Source organism: Anticarsia gemmatalis, chromosome 9, assembly GCF_050436995.1.
Source record: "Anticarsia gemmatalis isolate Benzon Research Colony breed Stoneville strain chromosome 9, ilAntGemm2 primary, whole genome shotgun sequence".
Taxonomy (NCBI): Eukaryota; Metazoa; Arthropoda; class Insecta; order Lepidoptera; family Erebidae; genus Anticarsia; species Anticarsia gemmatalis.
Genome location: NC_134753.1, coordinates 9,132,144 through 9,145,568, shown reverse-complemented (window position 1 = coordinate 9,145,568; position 13,425 = coordinate 9,132,144). Strand labels below are relative to the sequence as shown.

General features: G+C 38.2%; 1 protein-coding gene across 1 annotated transcript; it reads left to right on the top strand.

Annotated features, from left to right (window-relative positions):
- On the top strand, window positions 1-12,458 carry LOC142975337 (multidrug resistance-associated protein 1-like). The gene is made up of 25 exons (XM_076118122.1): window positions 1-149; window positions 853-1,158; window positions 2,389-2,652; window positions 2,753-2,946; window positions 4,147-4,323; window positions 4,534-4,788; window positions 4,928-5,165; window positions 5,347-5,484; window positions 5,569-5,715; window positions 5,798-5,882; window positions 6,234-6,428; window positions 6,792-7,102; window positions 7,183-7,396; window positions 7,659-7,775; window positions 7,969-8,069; window positions 8,331-8,474; window positions 8,560-8,635; window positions 9,691-9,911; window positions 10,131-10,348; window positions 10,476-10,674; window positions 10,760-10,858; window positions 10,939-11,144; window positions 11,220-11,434; window positions 11,507-11,673; window positions 11,759-12,458. Exons 1-25 carry the CDS (start codon window positions 102-104, stop codon window positions 11,951-11,953), a joined length of 4,530 nt encoding a protein of 1,509 aa, XP_075974237.1. The 5' UTR covers window positions 1-101; the 3' UTR covers window positions 11,954-12,458.
- The last annotated feature ends 967 nt before the right edge of the window (window positions 12,459-13,425 follow it).

Genomic DNA, 13,425 nt, shown 5'->3' with positions numbered 1-13,425 from the left:
CAATTGGTGGTTATGTTTCAGGCATGGTACTTGTTTGTGCGGTAAATTTAAATATATATTTAATAAAAAATAACTTACCGACATAGTTTTGTGTTGTGATCATGGATAGCAATTCTTCAATGGATCTTTTCTGTGGATCTATATTCTGGGTAAGGATTTGTATTTTATATATTTATACATTTATCTCAATTTGGAAAGTAACACTGCAATGTTGTGCAATTTGTTAAGACGTTATTACTCATCTGCGGGCTATAAATATTTTGCATAATGATTACAGATCTAATAATATTATTTACGTTGAGTTGGAACATGATTACTAAAGAACTTTGTAATTAAAGCAAAAAATACTACTCGTCCAAAATAAACAGTTAGGTTCTTCGTTCCTCACCGCAGGTTACGTACGATCTCATACCTAGGACGTTTTTTATATATATTTTTTTTTGTTATATGAAAATAGTGTTTGAACAGTTCCAATATTATTTCTTAGCACTTACTATTAAAATTAAAGGGGAAAAAATGCTTTTGTTTGTTTATAATTTCAATGATCTCTTCGGAGTTCGTATGCACCAGGAAAATTAATTAAGCCCATACTTAAAAAGTGCAAATCTTTTACAAAAATGCGCTTCAATAGTTTTTTAGCTTTTTTTTTTTGTAATGCGCCCACTCGCATACGCGATGAAGATCATTTTATTACCTTAAAGGTAGTGCTATGCCTACCGCCAAGAAGCCTTATAAAAGCCACTCGAAATGCGTTACTTTGACTGACCTTGACGTGCACTGTTATTATACCGAAGAATTGCATTTATTTGACGTAACTTATTTGTATTAATTAAATGTCCGTCCGTATTTTAGAACAGCAGCCTAACATGGTACACAGACAATCCAGACTTCACACCATGCTTCCAAAAGACTGTCCTAGTGTGGATCCCGTGTTTGTATCTATGGCTGGCAGCCTTCGTCGAAGTGTACCAAATGATGAACAGCAAGGAGGCCAACATACCATGGAACAAAATGAATATCAGCAAGTTAATTGTAACATTCCTGTTAATTATACTGCACGTTATAGATGTTGGTCAAGTCATTCATGTATCATCGAGAGAACACGACAAAGTTTTTGATGCAGATTATTACGATCCCGTTGCAAAAGTTTTAACTTTCGTAAGTATAATTAATTATTGATTAGGTACTTTTTCGTAGAAATGATCAGTTCTGGCTATGGCTATTATAGTTTAGCTACAACTCATTGTAAGCAAAAGTACTCTACTGCATTGATCCGATAAGTTCGTCGTGAGTTCAAGGCCTTATGCTTGAAGCTAAATATGTACCTACCTGTTGTATGATTATATGAACCCTTAGCCTTGACCACATAGGGTGCTATTTTCAAGGGCGATCAGTGTCCACAGACTTTAACTGTTATCTGTTTGCTAGATGTTTACATTTTCTACAATTGAAAGTCATTAAGCCAATCTATGCACAAGAATCTATGTCTGCGATTAATTGATTCGCCAGATCATCAACGACGTTGTCCATTCATGTGAATTTTAACTTAGCTTTAACATTATGAAGCTAAAAATACGACAAAATATAGATATTTATAATGACTAACTTATAGTAACATCATTTTTATTTACTGTAATACTGAATAATTTATGAGTAATGAAATAGTAAACAGTGGTTGGTGACTTGGTCAATAACAGCATCACGATAATTGACTTTATTATCTATTGTTTTCTATCAATATTTATATCTAGCCATATCTATAGTGTCTACGGACCAACAAACCTACTTAATATCGATTGCCGGCAACGTCCTTCAAAGATTGTAATAATTTACAATAAATTGTTATTGTTTACATTAGATAAAGCGTGTTAGATTATATCTATGTGAACACATTTACAACAGACGCACTTGTTGTGAGTTACAATGTTTTAGTTAATACTTCTTTTTTTTTTAATCTGGCCCCTGCGATACAACCTTCGAACTTAGTGCAGGCATCGTTAGAACAACTAAAAGAAAATAAATAAATTATTCAAATTATCGTTATACCAAACAGTTATGAAGAGTAAAAAGTCAACTTCCTTATGTAACTTATGAGTAAGGAAAACACAAATAAGATTCCTAGAACGCGTATAGGGAAAAGTCTCACTTCAATCGTCAAAGTAGAATAAGTACATGAAGAGATGCAGCAATGAATACATGTTGGCATTCTTTCAATTGAACTCGTAGCCATTACATAACAACTATTACTAAACGAACTTATTTTTCACTTATGCATATAAAAGGCTACTAATGTTTAATTCTCAGTTATCTATTCGTTATAAGTACTTTTACCTTGAATAATATACGTATGCAAAAGGTGTGATATCAAACACAGAAGTATATTTGCAGGTGCTGTCGGCAACATTATTATGTTACAACAGAAAGTATGGCTTGAGGACCTCTGGAGTACTCTTCATGTTCTGGCTTCTTCTTATCTTGGCCGGCTTGCCTCAACTCAGAACTGAGATGATGAATTACAACACCGTCGACGACGTGAATGTCCGATATAATTTCGCTAGTTATATCGTGTACTATTCTCTAATTATATTGATGTTCATTTTAAATTGTTTCGCTGATTTACCACCTAGAGATACGCCCTACGTGTATGACCAGGTACAGTGTTTCTCACAATATTTTTTATGTTGATATTCTGGTATGAATCAATTAAGAATCTCTAGCTTGTCGCCGTGTCTCACTGTCAAGTTATCAACAGAGACAAAGTCCTGAGAACTCATCAGGCGTGCCCAGTCGACTCACGTTCAGTTGGTTCGACCCGATTGCTTTAACAGGCTACCGGAGAACTCTAACTGAAGACGACTTATGGTGTCTGAATCCTCAACATGTATCAAAAGAAGCCGTTGCAATATTCGAAAAATTCTGGAATGAGGCAATAAGAAAACGCGATTCGTAAGTACCATTTTAATAATATATTAATAGTACGTATATTACTGGGCATGTGAATAATTATTTCGCACTAACCACTTCGAACCTTGGCTGAATATTGAAGCCTTATAAGAATTAACGAAACAATTTTGGCCGACCCGTAATGTCCTTTTCTTGGAAGACTACGCGACGACACAATTAATGTTATAGAACACTGCATTTATAACTTGACATTACAAAGAATCACTTTGATCTTCAGCGTTCAGGAACAAAAAATTTAGTTGTTTCATAAATATACAAATCTATGAGCATTTTACTAAATAAGCACCTTCATACACAACCGAGCGAATAAAGTTCGCGAATAACCTTTACAACCTTAGCAAAAGTAGAACCTGCGGCCTCGCTTTCATTTTCAATCTTATAGGTTTTACACTCGGAAACGTGGTCGGTTATTGGAATATTTTTAATCCTTATTATAAAAACTCCCAATAGTATATACTCATGTATATTTTTTCTTTTGAAATGATTGCCAATATAAATGACTGTCTCTAAAAAGCGTAGGTACCTGGACGATACTATCATAACCCAGGAAATTAGTAGTGTAACAATCAAACATTTTTTCAAACGACTGATTGCAATGATCTCTTTTGAACGTAGCAGAAGAAAGATTAGGAAACCTTTAAAAATTCCGTGAGTTGTTTCTGAAAGAATCTAGATAGATAATAAGAAATACAGGAGGTTTAAAAAGTAAACCTAAATGCGAACTACGTTTTTTATAGTTAACGCCAAGCAGGCATAAATAAATAAGTAAACTAAGTAACAACGCTTCGAAAAGTTGCAACTTTCTCTGATCAAGAGAAAGGCATAAAAGATCAATCCAATTTAGAATGTCACGGCCATGCGGCGGCAGCATGGTATTCCAACAATTATTACTGCATTTATTTTATCAGTATAACTTTGATTACTTCCTTGAATGTGCAGCAAGCCTCAAATCTCAAATGAATGTTATATCTTATAAGACATATAGATGTATAGGGTGTTCGTTCACACAAGGCATATCACTGACGCAGAATACTTAATGTTGACTGGTACAAACCGGAATCGAAAGCTACATTGCAACGAGTACCTCAGCTTTCATGATTTTATAGGTCCTAATTTAATGCTACCTAGACAGTCTGGACGACACCAATATCTAAATCTCACATTATCTATTTTTTGTTGCAGAAAAGCAAATACAGCAGATAGTTCAGAAGCTTCTTCATTATCGAACCGAAAAAAAGAAAAGAAACCAATATCTATATTACCAGTAGTATGTGTAGCTTTCGGCGCACAATTCTTAGTAGGGATGTTTATTAAGCTTTGCGGCGATGTCCTAACGTTTGCATCACCGGAGTTATTGAAGTAAGTTTGTACAAATCTTGAAATATTTTTCTGGCGGTGTTAAAAAGTTTAACATAAGTACCTATCACCTATATGATATGAATGTATGAATTAGTAAATATAAATGTACTGAGACGTAAGAACATGTGTCATGGTTTTAGATTTTAAAGCTGTTTGTTTTCCTTATTCTTGCCTATATCTACTTCTATACATTATGTTTTAACATTCCAGATTACTCATAGGATTTGTTGAAGGCAATGAGCCTGTTTGGAGAGGCTATCTTTACGCTGTAGCCATGTTTGTATGTGCTTCCATTCAAACTGTATTACTTGGACAGACCTATATAAAGACATGCATTGTCGGCGTCAAAATCAAAAGTGCATTAAACAGCATGGTATACAGAAAAGCCCTTAGCTTGTCTAATGAAGCTAGGAAGAAAAGTACTGTCGGAGAAATCATTAACTTGATGTCAACGGACGTAGACAGGTAAAAATGTAAAATATACTCCACATAGGTATATACACGCAAACGTGTCACCGATATTGTTATTGTTTACAGAATAATTTGTCAGATTTTTTTAGTGAGAGTATTAACTCTTGTGATATTAAACTGAACTTTTTTTCAGGTTCAGCGATTTGACATTCTTTAATCTGATTTGGTCTGCGCCTTTACAAATATCACTAGCGTTATATTTCTTGTGGGGCGTCCTCGGTCCCTCCGTGTTAGCCGGTCTAGCGGTGATCGTCGTACTTATGCCTTTCAATGGACTCTTTGCTGGTCTCCAAGAAAAGCTAGATAGCAAATTAATGCGTTACAAAGATGAAAGAATAAAACTTATGAACGAAGTACTTAATGGCATAAAGGTGAGATGTTACTTTATGAAGTGGTCTCAGACCTGCGTTACGATGAATAAATAATCCACATAAGAAAAGTTGTTTAGCATCATCAACAATGCTTCTGCTTAGAACTCCATTTTTAAAACATCCTCCGCGAACTATTTTGGTACAAGTAGAATAATTTCTAAGCCTAGGTTTTGCTTCACAGGTACTTAAGATGTATGGATGGGAGCCTAGTTTTCAGGACCACATACTTAGAATAAGGAACAAAGAAATGAAAGTATTGAAGAAAATGGCGTACTACAATTCAGCGTCTACGTTTATATGGTTTTGTACGCCCTTTTTGGTTAGTTTTAAAGAATTAACATTATATTTTCTCTTCTAAGTTGAAAGATTCAATCAATCTTACCTTGGTGTGTTTGGTTTCCAGGTATCACTGATGTCATTCGCATGTTTCGTGTTGGTAAACGACAAAGAAGTCCTTGATTCGAAACGAGCATTTGTTGCATTATCTCTCTTTAATATACTTCGGTTTCCTATGTCGATGTTACCTCATGTTATATCAAACGTCATACAGGTTCGTTACTTGCTAGCTTACATTTGTTCTATATCTATTGTCCTTGAATATAAAGTAATGAAAATGAATGCTTTTTACACAGACATACGTCAGTATCAAGAGGTTGAACAAATTCTTGAACTCTGATGAATTGGACACGTCTGTTATAGACCACAATCCGAACGAATGTAAGTAATTGTTATCAAAAACTACAAGTCCTGAATGATCACTTCTTATCAAATGATTGGCTTACTGACCTGTGGTGGCAAATACCTATGAAATCTTGTCATAACTTTAATATAATTCATGGATAGTGAAGGGAAAAGAATATTTTGCAAAGCAAGAAGTTAGAAAACATTGAATTTCAGTAACCACTTCCGGAAGCGTGCTATTTCTTGATCACCTCTCCACACCGAAATCCTTACACTAGTATTAAGTAGACTAAAGCCCGAAAGATCCTACAGCGATCCCAAAATATATGTAGGTACATCATTTGGTCTTTTTTGAAAAGTATTACATAAACGATTTTGACATTTCAGCGGATCAAATCTTGGTAGAAGAAGGTAATTTCTCGTGGGATGATGACGCAGAGCCTCTGCTACAGAACATCAACGTGCACATTCCTCGCGGCTCGCTCGTCGCCGTCGTCGGCGCTGTCGGCTCCGGGAAGAGCTCGCTGCTCGCCGCGCTGCTCGGAGAAATGAACAAAGTCTCTGGAAGAGTTAATATTAAAGGTATTTATAGCCCTCTATGGTCTTGTAACATTTTTTACTGGTATTCTGCTCCTATTGGTCTTAGCGTGATGATATATAACCTATAGCCCTCCTCGATAAATGGGCTATCTAACACTGAAATAATTTTTCAAATTGTTCAGGTAGTTCCTGAGATTAGCACGTTCAAACAAACAATCAAACAAACTCTTCAGCTTTATAATATTAGTATAGATGATATGACGAATGTCATAAACGATTTAGTATTTGGCGTGTCAAAGCAAAACCTTGAACCAGAATTAAAATAGACTTTGTACAAATGTTGCATACCTTTGTCATTCTGATATTACAAACAAATTAGAATTATTCAATACATATCACTTTCAGGTGTTACTTCATACGTCGCGCAGCAGTCGTGGATACAAAATGCCACCGTCCAAAATAACATACTATTTGGCAAAACACTTGACAGAAATAAATACAGCCAAATTATTGAAGCGTGCGCATTGAAAAGCGATTTGGACATACTCGTCGGTGGCGATCAAACAGAAATAGGCGAGAAAGGTATAAATCTGTCTGGCGGTCAGAAGCAGCGCGTGTCTCTGGCGCGCGCGGTGTACTACGACGCCGACAACTACTTCCTGGACGACCCGCTCAGCGCCGTCGACTCGCACGTCGGGAAACACATCTTCGACAAGGTGAGTCCAGTGCCGACGACAACATGGCGACCGACAGACGACCGACAGGTGACCGATATGTACGTGTGTGTCGTGTGCAGGTGATCGGTCCCAGCGGTCTGCTCAAGAACAAGACGCGTGTGTGGGTGACACACAACGTGTCGTACCTGGCGCAGACAGACCTGGTGCTGGTGCTGCGCGACGGCCACGTGTCCGAGGCCGGCACCTACCAGCAGCTGCTCGAGAAGAAGGGAGCTTTTGCTGAATTCCTGCTGCATCACTTAAGCGCTGCTGAGCAGGACTCTTTGGCTGAAGGTAAGTCACCTATAAGTTAATACCAAACAATTCCGATAAGCGTTCAATCCCTTTCTAAACACCACTTTAAATACACTGTAATCGCTACTATATACATATTTATTTTTATTTCATTTAATGATAGTATACACTGTGTCAACCTAATATAATCTGTGGAGCTCGTTGTTATCATACATGAAGGTTAAAACAAACAGTACAGGAAATAAAATATGATTACAAAAAGAGTAAAAATCATTGTTTGCTTCCTACTGGCGCTTTACAGATTTAGAAGATATCAAACATGATCTGGAGAGTAAACTTGGTCCTGAATTTGAACGTAAGTTACAATGGGCTCGGTCGATATCTTCGGGAGCACGGTCTGAAGACGCTGCAGGCGGCGGTAAGTTTGATGCTATTTACTTAAATCCTTTGAAAACTGTGTTATTTTAATTACCATACAAGAAAACAGCAACCATAAAATCAGGTTCTGTCTTAGATGGCGGCAGCCAAATCTTTATGAAAATACCGCCTTATTGTAAAATTTGTATATAATTATGTATATTCAAACTGTTAAATCACAAACTTTTTATCAGGTGATCATGATGTCAAAGCAAGCAAGGAACAGTTGGCGGATAAGGGCGAGGAAAAGGCATTGAACCAGTTAATTGAAGCCGAGACAATGGAGACTGGAAGGGTAGGCCAGAAAATTATTATACTCGAATTTTATTGTTAAAAAGTTAAACGGGCAATATTTCATAGTTTTTTAAACCTTATATTATTATGATCAAAATATTTCATTGAACAGTTTCGACCAGCTGTTATTGTATAAAATTACTTATTCTTTAGATAACCGACATTAAAAACCAAATAAAATATTTTGCCGTTAAAAAAATTGCATCTACGAAGATATATTATCCATACGGAATTTATAATGTATTTTTTTTTTTACTTTTAGGTAAAATGGGAAGTTTATAAGCATTATTTGTCCAACGTTGGCGTAGGAGCATCGGTGGCTACTGCCTTAATATACATACTAATGAATTCTATTCAAATCGGGACGAACTTTTGGCTCGCGCGCTGGTCCAATGATGACACCATGGTAAGTCCTTTACATACTAATCGCTAACCATCACGAAAATCTTTATCTATATAGATTGTGTAAATATGTATGTTTATGTCGGCAGCTAGTGAATGGAACAGTGGACACAAAGAAACGAGACATGTATCTGGGAGTATACGGCGGCTTTGGTCTTGCACAAGGTAAATTTCGCAGCTGGAAAAAATCACACCAAGTTTCTTCCTCCAAATGTTACACCTTGCTTATAATAATAATATGTAATGTACATAAGTATATTTTGTTTGGTAACATCGAAATGCATTCGGCTACCTCTATTAAATCGCGGTTGGCCCGAAATCTGGACTCTTACAAATAAAATGAGGTAACAGGCTCGACACAAAGAAAATACTTAACTAAAAAAATAAAATCATTCCTCTGCCGTAAAGTTCACTGTTTCACATGCATTACTAAATAAAATTATAAACTTCTAGCTGACCCGTGCAACTTCGCTTGCGTCCAATAAGAGAGAATGGGTGAAATTTTTCCCCGTTTTTGTAACATTAATTACTGGTACTCTGCTCCTTTTGGTCGTAGCGTGATGATATATAGCCTATGTCCTTTCTCGGGTATCAAAATATCTCCATACCAAATTTCATGCAAATTGGTTCAGTAATTTAGGCGTGATTGAGTAGCAGACAGACAGACAGACAGACAGAGTTACTTTCGCATTTATAATATTAAGTATGGATTGAATGAAAGACTTTGAAACGTGGGAAACTCAAACAATGACCGGGCCATGCGTATAGTTAATAACATTTGATTATATACTTTGTTGCTGGTTTATGTTCAAGAACGCGTCATTGTACTGACATTGCAGCCTGTGGTTCTTTATCTATTTTTTACTTGTTTAGATTTATTTACACTCTCCTGTAACTAGTATTGGTTCCTGACCTCTTTAAGAATTAAATGCTCTTAAACCTGTACTTGCTACGATGCATAGTATCATTTTAAAATAACAATTATATAAATTCACTGTCGTCTACGACTAGGCACATTTTTTTTAGAATATGTTTGCGTAATACCATTATAGACTATAAATAACTTAATTTCACCCAAATGTGGGTTGTTTCTAGTTTGCATGACTATGTCCAATTATTGTCACAAGTTAGAATTGAATCTACTCAGACGGATATTGCAACTTGCTGAACCTACAAGACATTTAAGTGATGATGCCTATACACCTGAAATATTTTTGCAGCAATAACGTCGCTATTCTGCGACCTCTTGCCCTTCTTGGCAAGTTTGAGAGCGGCCAAAATCCTCCACGAGATATTACTAAAGAATATACTTCGAGCACCGCTGCAATTCTTCGAAGTGACACCCGTTGGTAGAATCGTGTCTAGGTTTTCCAAAGACGTGGATTCCGTCGATAGTGCTATACCTTGGCAAGTGTCCAGCGCACTCAATTGCACTTTTGAGGTAATATTATAATCAACATTGTCATCTGTATAAGTAATTATTATAATACAGACTAGACGTAATTAAAATACATCAGAACATCATTTCTATTTAGGATTGCAAATTAAGGCCACTCAATTTGCCCGCTACTCGTGCTCTCTGATGCATAACGATTAATGGTGCACAATATCTCTTAAATAAAATGTATACAACTAAAGTTTAAAGTCTTTCTGTCCGTAGGTCATTGGAACCATTTTCGTGATTAGTTATTCGACACCCATGTTCATGGCTGTAATATTACCTATTGGAGTACTTTACTACGTGATACAAAGGTTTTACGTGCCGACGTCGCGGCAGCTCATGAGAATTGAATCTGTGGCTCGCTCTCCAATATTGTCACATTTTAATGAAAGTATTTTGGGTGCCACCAGTATTCGGGCTTTTGGAGTTAAGGATCGGTGAGTTTTTCATCATTAACTATTTTAACACTTTTATGTGTGGAGGGGAGAGAATTTCTTACTTCAATTATTTCGATTCGTATTCTTCACTAACGCTACAATAATGATTGTTTTTTAAATATTTTAGATTTGTCAAAGAGTCTCAAGAAAAGGTTGATCATTACCAGTCATTTTATTATCTGAGTGCGATCGCAGACAGATGGCTAGGTATTCGACTCAATATGGTTGGCAGCTTCATAATCTTTTTCGCTGCTCTGTTTGCTGTCATCGGTCAAGATAGTATTAGTCCTGGAATGGCGGGACTTTCCATTAGCTACACCTTAGAGGTCGGAACTTAGTATTTGAACTGCTAATAATATGTTTTACTTCTTTGTTAAAATTATTCTGACTCGATATTTTTATGTTATGTAGATCACTCAAACCCTATCGTGGTTAGTTCAAACAACATCTGAAATAGAAACTAATATAGTGGCTGTGGAGCGGATGAAAGAGTACGCCGAGACCGAACCGGTGAGTAGCGTTGGACGGGAACGAGTCGGTCAAGTGTAGCGTGTATTAACGTGTGTCTGTGTCCGTGTGTTTGTGTGCAGGAGGCGGAGTGGACCGTGGGCGCGGGCCCGCGCGCCTCGTGGCCGGAGACGGGCGCCGTGCAGCTGGAAGGGCTGACGCTGGCGTACCGCTCCGGCGCGGAGCCGGTGCTGCGGGACGTGACGTGCACGGTGGCGCCGCGCGACAAGCTCGGCATCGTCGGCCGCACCGGCGCCGGCAAGTCCACGCTCACGCTCGGCCTGTTCAGGTACTGACTAGCCTTACAGCCGTGTACTAGTGCACTGGCACTAGCTCACCGCCGTGTGACGTCACTCGTGTGCAGGATCGTGGAGGCGGTGGGCGGCCGCATCCTCATCGACGGGCTGGACGTCGCCGGCATCGGCCTGCACCAGCTGCGCTCGCGCATCACCATCATCCCGCAGGACCCGGTGCTGTTCTCGGGCACGCTGCGCATGAACCTGGACCCCTTCGAGACGTACTCGGACCAGGACGTGTGGCGCGCGCTCGAGCACGCGCACCTCAAGCCCTTCGTGCAGGGTGAGTGTACTGCACTCGGTACTACATTACACCTGCTCGCCTAGTCGCCTAGTACCTACTTGTTATGTGCAGGGCTGCAGGCGGGGCTGCGCCACGAGGTGTCGGAGGGCGGCGAGAACCTGTCGGTGGGACAGCGACAGCTCGTGTGCCTGGCGCGGGCGCTGCTGCGCAAGACCCCGCTGCTCGTGCTGGACGAGGCCACCGCCGCCGTCGACCTGGAGACTGACGAGCTCATCCAGGTGACCGTACTAGTGGCATATATAATAGTACTTACTACCTATGCACTGTACCTATGTAACTGGTACTAACTGACGACTGTTGCAGAAAACGATCCGCTCCGAGTTCGCGGCGTGCACCGTGCTCACCATCGCGCATCGCCTCAACACCATCATGGACTCCACCAAGGTCATGGTGCTGGACAAAGGTCGGCTCGTCGAGTTCGCGCCGCCAGAACAACTGCTGCAAGATAAGAACTCCCTGTTCTACAGTATGGCCAAAGACGCTGGACTAGTAAATTAAATATTTACCTACGTAAATTGAATAAGCGAATTTAAATAAAACAATTATTATAAGTAGCAAATCTAGAAATGAAGGGAGCAGTATCCTACTACTTTTATACAAACCTCCAACAAATATTTCAAATTAATCAAGTCAGACCCATCGACTGGAAAATATTGTGATACCAAAAATATTTCAATGTGAACCTCAAAAATGTTACGCACGCAGCAATCTCAGTTCGGTTAACATTGTCACTGATGTAACTGATGTATATTAGCTAACGGGACTTTCGGTGTCTGGCCTCTACTTGGACATGAAAACCCTGGATTCGCCACTGATTGTTAACTTATCAGTATTATTTTTAATAGGATTTAAGTATAACTTAAAACTGCAATAAGAAGGTACCTACGTAAAGTTTCATACTAAGGTTTGTGATGTCTTTCTGTATGAACACAAATGGTGCTTCTAAAAAAATGATGAGTGATGTTTGTTGTTTCTAAAACATTGGTTTAAATGAATAAATTTTTGAAAAAATGTTTTTTTTAACCATCCCATCGATCCCCAAAAAATGATAAATACCTATTCCACGGTTACCCTGCTAAGCTAACCGATCCATAAACAGAACAAATGAAATCGGCATTCTTTTTAACAAAACAGTTTGGTCAACAATACGTTCGTTGACTGAAATATTATACATCTATACTAATATTATAAAGCTGAAGAGTTTGTTTGTTTGTTTGTTTGTTTGAACGCGCTAATCTCAGGAACTACTGGTCCGATTTGAAAAATTCTTTCAGTTTTAGATAGTCTATACTAATATTATAAAGCTGAAGAGTTTGTTTGTTTGTTTGTTTGTTTGAACGCGCTAATCTCAGGAACTACTGGTCCGATTTGAAAAATTCTTTCAGTTTTAGATAGTCTATTTATTGAGGAAGGCTATAGGTTATATATCATTACGCTACGACTAATAGGACCAGAGTACCAGTAAAAAATGTTACAAAAACGGGGAAAAAATTCCTCTAATGTGACGCAAGCGAAGTTGCGCGGGTCAACTAGTCGTTAATAATAAACTACGAGATCGATAGATCGTTCTGCTTGTCCCCGTGACGATGTGGCAGGGAAAAGTGAAAAATATTTAACTCATCCCCACCAGTTGGAACAGTTGTTAATAAAAAAACAAGTGGTGCAACCCGAATTTATTTTAACCATGTCTAAGTATGAGCTTTCTTGTATCTAAAACCAAATCTTAACGAATTAGCACAATTTGCTAGAAATCGAGGTACCTACCTACAGTACCTACCTACCTATTTCATCGAATTTCAATTCATAGATAGATTAGATGAGGCCTTTATAAAACTTTTAGATGTTCGAAAAAAGGCTTTTTGCGTCAGTTTTAAACTAAATACGTGGTATAAAAATTTATCACTAAAAAGAACTCCCTGTAATAAATTGGTATCCGATGTAAATGTTGCCACTTGCCCGCAAAGAACATA